At 49.9% G+C, this 8,022-nt stretch overlaps 1 protein-coding gene across 2 annotated transcripts; it reads left to right on the top strand.

Moving 5' to 3' along the window:
• Positions 1-415: 415 nt before the first annotated feature.
• On the top strand, positions 416-6,912 carry LOC127755420 (uncharacterized). 2 transcript variants are annotated; one of them, XM_052281104.1, is made up of 4 exons: positions 416-1,214; positions 1,309-1,364; positions 1,471-2,316; positions 5,715-6,912. In XM_052281104.1, exons 1-4 carry the CDS (start codon positions 803-805, stop codon positions 6,756-6,758), a joined length of 2,358 nt encoding a protein of 785 aa, XP_052137064.1. In that variant the 5' UTR covers positions 416-802; the 3' UTR covers positions 6,759-6,912. The 2 variants fall into 2 exon arrangements, with proteins under 2 accessions (XP_052137064.1, XP_052137058.1); XM_052281098.1 differs by having other exon boundaries at positions 1,306-1,364.
• Positions 6,913-8,022: the final 1,110 nt, after the last annotated feature.

Genomic DNA, 8,022 nt, shown 5'->3' with positions numbered 1-8,022 from the left:
TAGAATAAAATTTTCACCTCTGGTTTTTATAATCCACCAGAGCAGGACATGGTTTTGAGTCCCACAGTATCACAACCCCCTCTCGTTGATACTAACTAACATGGTGATGACGCACTCATATCTGATGAAGCCACCTACACCATTTGTCCTGTTCTGCACCGTCTAAAAAGAACGCACAAACTTTTCTTTTTTCAGATAGCAGGTAATTCAGAGAAACTTGCTGATTATTCCACGTCATACAACAACCCATTTTCCAAGTAGTACAAGTCTCCATGTCATAGGAGTGTACATAAAGGGTGATGCAAGCCCAGGATGAAGTGTGTGCCTCCTTTTCTCTTCTTCAGTTTTCAACTCAAATAATTAAATGCTGAAGAGAGCTATCATCAATAGGAAGCAAGGAAGAAGTATTCAAGAATTCAAGAGTTGGAGGCTCAAAGAGACATTGGCCTCTGCCTTTTCTTGCCCCTTTTAGTGGCCTCTGTGGGGCTCTCTCTTTGATGCTTTCTTCTCTTTAGCTATCACCCATCCATCTATCTAGGAACATAATCTTTAAAATCCTCAATTTCCTTCTTGCATCAATTCTCTGTATTTTACTCTTTTTTTTAAAGAAAAATAAAACTAGTTTTCCTTCTTGCACCAATTCCTCTTGTTTCTTTTCAAAAAAGTTTTTTTTTTTTTGCTTGTTGAACCAATTCTTTGTTTCTTTCAAGAAAAAAAAAAACAATTTTCCTTGTTGAACCAAATCTCCTCCTTTTTTTTTCTTTGTTTGACCAAAAATTGGTCTATTTGGCATATATACCCCATGGGGCCATCCCCAGTTCCACAAGGGCCCTGGTGGTCATGGGGAATTGGGGAGCAGTGCAAATGGTGGCTTGAGAGGATGGAAGACGGCGAGAAGAGCAATGGAGGAGGAGACGGCGGCCTGAGATTCTCCCTCCAGTTTGATCCCGGCAAGCTCGGCCTTGACCGTGCCCTGCTCGGCCTCCCTGTCTCCGCTCTGCTCGGCCATCTCCTCGGTTGGAGCAGCCAGGGGGCGTCCATGGCGGTGGCGGAGGGTGGCGGCGAGGGCGAGACGGCGGCGGGCGTCGCCGCCCTCGCCTCAGCTTTCGCCGTCTACCTCGTCGCGACGTACGCGTCCGATCACCGGCGGCAGCCGCAGCAGCCTCGCCGTCCTCTCCGGCTGCGGAAGCGTGACCTGTCGCCGCTGAATTCTTGTAAGGTTTCGTTTCTTGGATTTTTCTTTTCTAGCTTGCTCTTGTGGTGTTTGGTTTGTTTTGTGATGATGATTTTTTGTTTTGTCTGTAGCAGCTAGGCCTCGTGCTCTGCCTACACCGGATGATGGTCTCCGGATTCTTTCGTCGAATGTAAGTTGCGATCTTACGAATTTCATCAGTTCTTGATCAGTGGAAATTTTTCCTGAATTTTCGGAAGGAATGAATTTGAGGTGTGATTGATTCTTCGGTGTGAAAGGAGGAATGTTTGGAGACCGTGATTCACGGCGCGTCCGTCGGAGCCGGGGACGACGAGCCGGAGATCGTGGCGAGAGTCGCGATGCCTCCCGCCGCTGACGACGACATGGCCGCCGGAGCAAACGCCGGCGGTGGCGGCGGCGGCGGCGACCGATCGGAGAAGAAAGAGCGGGAGGAGGAGGAGGATGAGGAGGTGGAGAGGCTGAAGGAGCTCTGGCTGTCGCTCATGGAGCGGGAGCAGCGGCTGCAGCTGCGGCAGGCGGAGCTCGACGAGCTCCGGGAGCAGGACGCCACGGCGCGTGAGCTCGATCGCCGCGCCGCCGCCGCCGCCGCCGTGGAGGCGCGGATGCTGGAGCTGAAGGCCGCCTCGCTGCGGGAGGAGAACCGTCGCCTGGAGGAGGCGCGGGCGTCGGAGCTCGACGCCGTCCGCGGCAAGCTGGCGCGCGCCAGGGAGAAGCTGGCAGAGCTCAGGGCGCGCGTGGAGCGCGAGCGGGAGGAGGCCGCGCGCGAGGCGGCGGCGCTCCGTGCCAGGGCGAGCGCGCTGGAGAGGAGCGGCGCGGAGAGGGAGGTCGCCGCGGCGGCGGAGGCCGCGGCGCTCCGGGACAGGGTGGCCGGGATGGAGAAGGACGGCGCGGAGAGGGAGGGCGCCCTGGCAGCGGAGGCGGAGGCGGCGCGGCGGAGGATGGCGGAGCTGGAGAAGAACGTCGAGGAGAGGGAGGCGGCGATGGCGGCGGAGGCGGCGGCGCTGCGGGCGGCGAACGCCGGGCTGGAGGAGGAGAACATGGAGCTCGCACTGAGGCTGCAGGAGGCAGAGCAGACAGCCTCCACGGTTAATCTCGTTATCGAGGTAACTGAACTCCTCTTTGTTTTTATTTTTACATTTTTTTTTACTCTGATGCAATCTCTCTCAATTTTTTTTTTTGCATTTAGGATTGATATATTTTTCTTGTGTAGAATTATGTCTTGGAATGTTAATGATGATGAGTGTTTACAGCTTTTGACAAGTGATGAAAATAATAATAAACCAACTAAAAGATATATTATTTGAAGAACAAGTAAATGCAATAATTTAGTTATCTGGATATTTTTTTTATGATTGAAAATATAGCTCTTGACTTGTGAATGGTTTGAAAGGTTACTGAGTTTAGGATTATTATAATCTAAATTATTAAGCGTAAGTTATTATTATAATCTAGATTATTAGAAGTAGGCTGAAATAAACAGATAGTTTATTATAATAGATTACTACAATCTATAAACCATATTAGTATAATATGGTAATCCACTTTAAAGGTATATTTTTAGATTATTAGGTGGCTAACAGCTAACAAACAGCTAATAATTCAAAGAAAAAAAATTAGCTAACAACTTATAATCCAGCTTATACAGCATATTACTCAATAATCTAGGTTATAATAATTTTGAACTGAAACAAATACAGTCTTACTTGTTTACTTGTTTATGACTTTTGCAATTTTGTGGCAAAATGGCCTTCGTCGTCTCCTTTTGGTTTGGAGTAAAAGTAGGGGCTGAAAATTGTGCCAAGTATTCCTTTGATAATGTCACTATCACAGCTTTAATTTAACTCAAAGGTTGTAAGGTTGTTTTAGCGAATTAGCCTTCGACATCCTTGATGCTAAGGTCATCGACTCATGGTTAGAGCTTAGAACCTTCAGCGTTTGAATTATTGCTTGTTACTAACTTATTCAGACAATAGCGTGACACAATTAAACAAGGTAAGCGATTAGTTTATGTTATGGTTTTTTAATTTGGTTACTATAATTTGGTTACTATACCAAACATATCAGTCCTTCAATTGGTTGGTAGGCAAAAAAAATTGGCATACCAAATTATTTGGCTTAGTTGAATTAGGCCCATATATGGAAACACATTTTGGCAGTAACCAAACAAGAATCTAGCTATTTTTTACCAAAATAATTGGTAGTAACTACTAATTCTTGCTATTGCTAAAATTTTGGTAAGGATAAGATTAGCAAAGTATCAACATGCCCTATGATCCAAGCAGGAACATTTAGTCATCTACTCTTGTAAGAAGCAAATTTGATTCTTTCACCCAACCTCTTTTTTTTTTTAACTATCCTGGATTTCCGTTTGTTAAATCAATCAGATTGTTTTATTTTCATTTTTTTTTCTATTCTGAATTTGTGTTGCTTAGCTAAATGGGATTATTGTTTTCTTCCTGATTTCATTTATTAATGCTATGCTCAAACTGATAATCCCCAAGATAAATACTTGATGTTTATGATAAAATTTGGTTAAAACTTTATTTTTATATTAAAAGATAAGTATTAACTCCATAAGTGTAATGGTAAGGTCAACCAACGTATATCATTTATTTTGTTTAAAAACTAAGCATGAGTATTATTTCTCGGAATTTTTTTTAAGAAATATCGAATCTTGTCTTAAACATTGGAGGAAGTATATTGCAAATGCCAGATCATATATTTCAAGTTGTAAAATCTTTTGGAAAACCGCCTAAAAAAATAAACCCCATCTTTTCACCTACATTATTAGATTACAAGCTGTAGCATTAATTAGCGACTGAAAAACCAATACCGGAAATAAACTACAGTAAAAAACATCAAAATCAACCGTAAAATAAGATTTGAAATTTAATTGTTAGATGTGGTTGATAAGGTGAAGAGCAAACGATGGAGCTCCTTGTTATGATTTTCATGAATTCCTTGTTACCATTTGACGAGGTACCTCAAGCTAGCCTGCCTTCTTTTCCTAATAAGAAAATACGAGTAACTCTAGAGAGAAAAAAAAAGGTAATTCTGGTTTATTGGTAAAAAAAAATATAGAACTGGTGCCACTGTTGGGGAAAAAAACAACAAAAATATGCCACCTTTTAGAACAAATAGAACATCCGCGCTCTGCAAACTTTTGGGACCTCATCTTTTTGCATATGCTTATACTTATCAGCCAATTACTTTTCATTTGCAAATATGCCGTTTCCCTTGCTACACACAATTTTTCCAAGAACTTGGTGATACACTGCTTTTTGCAACTGTCAATTTCAAGCCAAATTCTCCAACAAAACACCAGTACGGCCTCTCTAAAATAGACTCTCTAAACATCCATATGGCCAGCTATCCATTTGATTTAGCAAGTCAAAGTCGTTGCTCGCTCCAACAGCCTCTCTATCTACCCTCTTTATTACAAGTCTATTACAAATAGGACCCATTTGTCAATCTCTACTACCCTTCTTCCTCCTCTTCTACCCCCATTTTCCCCACCCATACTACTGCCGACCTCCTCCCCACACCCTCTCCGATGCAACGACGGCGGATGGCGGTGCAATAAGCGGCGGCGGCGGGGAGGCGGGCTGCAGCGAGCGGAGGCGGCGGGGGCGGCGGACTGCGGCGGTGGCGGCTGCGCGAGCGGAGGCAGCGCCGCGCCGGTGGGCTGCTGTGAGCGGAGGCAGCTAGCTGCGGTGGCGACTACGGCGAGCAGAGGCGGCGGCTGCAGCAAGCGGAGGCGGGCTACGGCGAGCGAAGGCCGGCGGCTGCGGCGAGGGGAGGCGGGGACTCTCCCCTCCTCCTCCTCCTACCACTCGCCTCCGCCGCCGCGTCCTCTGCGAATCTCGCGCCGACATGCCACCCCCGATTTACCTCTCCGCGGCGGCCCCCTCGTGGCTGGCGAAGTGCCGAGAGCTGAGGCGGTAGTGCCGGATGTGGCCGGCCGGGAGCGAAGGCGGCAACGCTTCTGCCGGGGGAGCAGCGCGAGCGGGATGGGGATGAAGGCGGCGCCGGCGGGAGCGGTGCGGGCGGCAGAGGACGACAGGAGCGCGGCGCGGGGATGGAGGCGGCCACATCCTGCGAGAGCCCGCCGCTTCTCGGCCCAGCGTCCTGCCGCGGTGGCCGTCTCTCATCGGAGCTCTGCTCGTCGGTGCTCGCGCGCCCCACCAGGGAAGTCAAAGAGAGAGGAGAGATTGGGGTGGGGGGAGCAACGTGGGGCCCACCACTAGCAACTGGTTTGGCTAGGCAGGCAGGATGGCCAAATTTGGCTAGCCAAGGAGCTAATTTGGCCAGCTAGATAGCTTGGCCAGCTGAATAGAGTCTGTTAGAGTGCTTTTTCCTCCTAAATTTGCTAGAATTTAACTTGCAGAGTCATCTAGCCATTCTCTCTTGGAGATGCTCTAAAATAGTACTCAATCATGGCTATCCTTTTAAAATGACACCAAAGCTCATGTCTTTTTTTCTTCTTTTTTTTTTCACGTAGGAGGACGTGGTTAAGGAGGCAAACTACCTGAGAGAGACCAACGAGAGGCTGACGCGGCAGATCGAGCAGCTGCACGCCGACCACTGCGCCCACGTCGAGGAGCTCGTCTACCTCAAGTGGGTCAACGCCTGCCTCCGCTACGAGCTGCGCACCCACGACGGCGACGACGGCGCCGGCGCCGGCGCCGGCGCCGGCCGGATTTCGGCGAGGGACCTGAGCAAGAGCATGAGCTTCCGGTCCAGCGAGAAGGCCAAGGAGCTCATGCTCAAGTACGGCACCCATGGCCTCGACGGCTTCGACCCCTCCATCTTCTCCCCGCTCCACGAGTCCGTCTACGGCGACGGCGACGGCGACGACTTCGAGCAGCGAAGGCCGAACGGCGACGTCGTCGTCGACGAGGCGCCGCGGAGCCCGAGCACGGCGGTGGCGATGGCCGCCGCAGCTGCGGGGGCCGAGTCGCCGTCGAGACGTGGCAACAAGCTCAAGTTCTTGGGGAACATCAAGAAGCTGCTCCCGACCAGCAAGAAGGGGCACGGCCGCGGCGACCGGAGGAGCAGCAGGAAGCAGTCGGCGGCGGCGGAGGCGGAGCCACCGCGGGACGAGCACCTGGAGAAGGCGCTGCAGTGGCTGTCCAGCCACGACGTGCTGGACGACGACGACTCGTACGAGAGCACGCCGCTGTCGTCGTGCGAGCGGACGCCGCTGAGCAGCGTCACGACGGCGGGCTCCACGCACGCCCGCAGCACCGGCGGCGCCGCCGGCGAGACGGCCGCCGCGGCCGCGTCGAGGCTGCTGGAGGCGGAGACGGCGCGGGCGAGGAGCGACGTCGGCGCGTCGTCGTACGGGCGGGAGGCGCCGAGCCGGTACCACGCGCTCCGGCCGTACCACCCCGGCGCCGGCGCAGGCAATGTCGGCGGCGACGGGCCCCGCGCGTCGCCGGAGAAGCGGGAGCTGAGGCGGCGGTCGGAGGAGCTGAGAAGCCCCGCGTCGATGTTCGCGGGTGCAAGGGATAATCGCATGCATCAGCTGCAGAGCAATGCTTAATTAACCACTACTACTATTACTGAAGTATTTACAGATTAACAGAAACCTGCTGCATATGCGATATGGGATATAATGCAAGTTTTCTTTTTCTTTTTCCCCTTCTTGTGTTTATGCGTGTACGAACTGGTAATTAATACTGGATGTTAGAAGGGTTTGTGACTTTTTATCTTGGATTGGTGAAGAAAATGATGCGTTAGGATTTGGACTACCTAAGTAGTATTTCTCAGCACACATCCAACTCTAAATAAATCGACCAATTTTCCCATAAATTAATTATTTGTGGACAAACGTATAGTAAAATCGTTAGGGATTTAGGATTGGAGAGGGCAATGGACAAGTTTGGATTGGTAAATTTGGTATGGATGAATGCCTGAAATCCACCAGCCCACCAGAACTGGCCCATCATTAAGTTTCCACCGCCTGTAATATTAAGTGGGCCGGTGGAAAGGTAAACAGAAACGGTAAATCTAACTGGAGAGACCTCTCCAATTAATCTTGATCAGAGACATCCACGTGCTAGTACTTTAGGAGTTTTAGTTGCTATTAATCCATTGAGCAAGTAGGGGAAATATTCCTATCATCTATGCTTGAAATAAAATTTTCTCTTAAATTACTTATCCAATTTACAATCCGATTACACTGTTGTGTTCGTAGTTACGTCCCTCAAGTAAGCGTCGACTTTCAATATTAGCATGCAAGTGTGTCCTGTAGCAATACGGTTTCAATACTTCCAATATTAGAGCAGCTAAAACCGGTTTCGATACTGCCTTTTTAGTTTAACTATATTTACGTTGTTTCTATAAAGATGAGGCATACATTATATCTGGTTTTACGCCTAGGCGATACAATTAAAATTAACTCGACTACTTATGTACGACCCAGACCCAACACCCACCTGCGTGGGCTACCGGGTGGTGAAAACCCTAGCCACCACTTGCCCAAAACACCCCCACCCCTGGCCTCGCCGCCACCAGAGCTAGCCATCAGCAAGTCGTGTGGCAACTGGCAAGCTAGGAAGGCGGTGGCGTTGGAGCAACACCCTAGGGCGGCAGTGGCCAGTGCGGCGCGGTCGGCGATGCGCAAGAGGCCATGCGTGGCAGGAGGCTTGCGGGAAGTCGACACGGTGGTGGGAATAGTGCAGCGCGGGCGACGGCCAACCACAGTTGGTTGGCGTGGCACAGATGATGGTGGCTTCTATTTTCAACAGGCGACCTCGACACATAGGGCAGATAGATATGGGCGAGAGCCGAGCCTCTTCAGGTCA

This window comes from Oryza glaberrima, chromosome 1 (assembly GCF_000147395.1).
Source record: "Oryza glaberrima chromosome 1, OglaRS2, whole genome shotgun sequence".
Taxonomy (NCBI): domain Eukaryota; kingdom Viridiplantae; phylum Streptophyta; class Magnoliopsida; order Poales; family Poaceae; genus Oryza; species Oryza glaberrima.
The sequence above is the reverse complement of the archived record's forward strand: the minus strand, read 5'-3'. Positions and strand labels throughout refer to the sequence as shown.

Coding starts and splice junctions, on each gene's coding strand:
- LOC127755420 (XM_052281098.1), top strand. CDS start 803: ATGGGGCCATCCCCAGTTCCACAAGGGCCCTGGTGGTCATGGGGAATT. Junction 1,215..1,305: donor CCTGTCGCCGCTGAATTCTT/GTAAGGTTTCGT, acceptor TTTTGTCTGTAG/CAGCTAGGCCTCGTGCTCTG. Junction 2,317..5,714: donor CGGTTAATCTCGTTATCGAG/GTAACTGAACTC, acceptor TTTTTCACGTAG/GAGGACGTGGTTAAGGAGGC.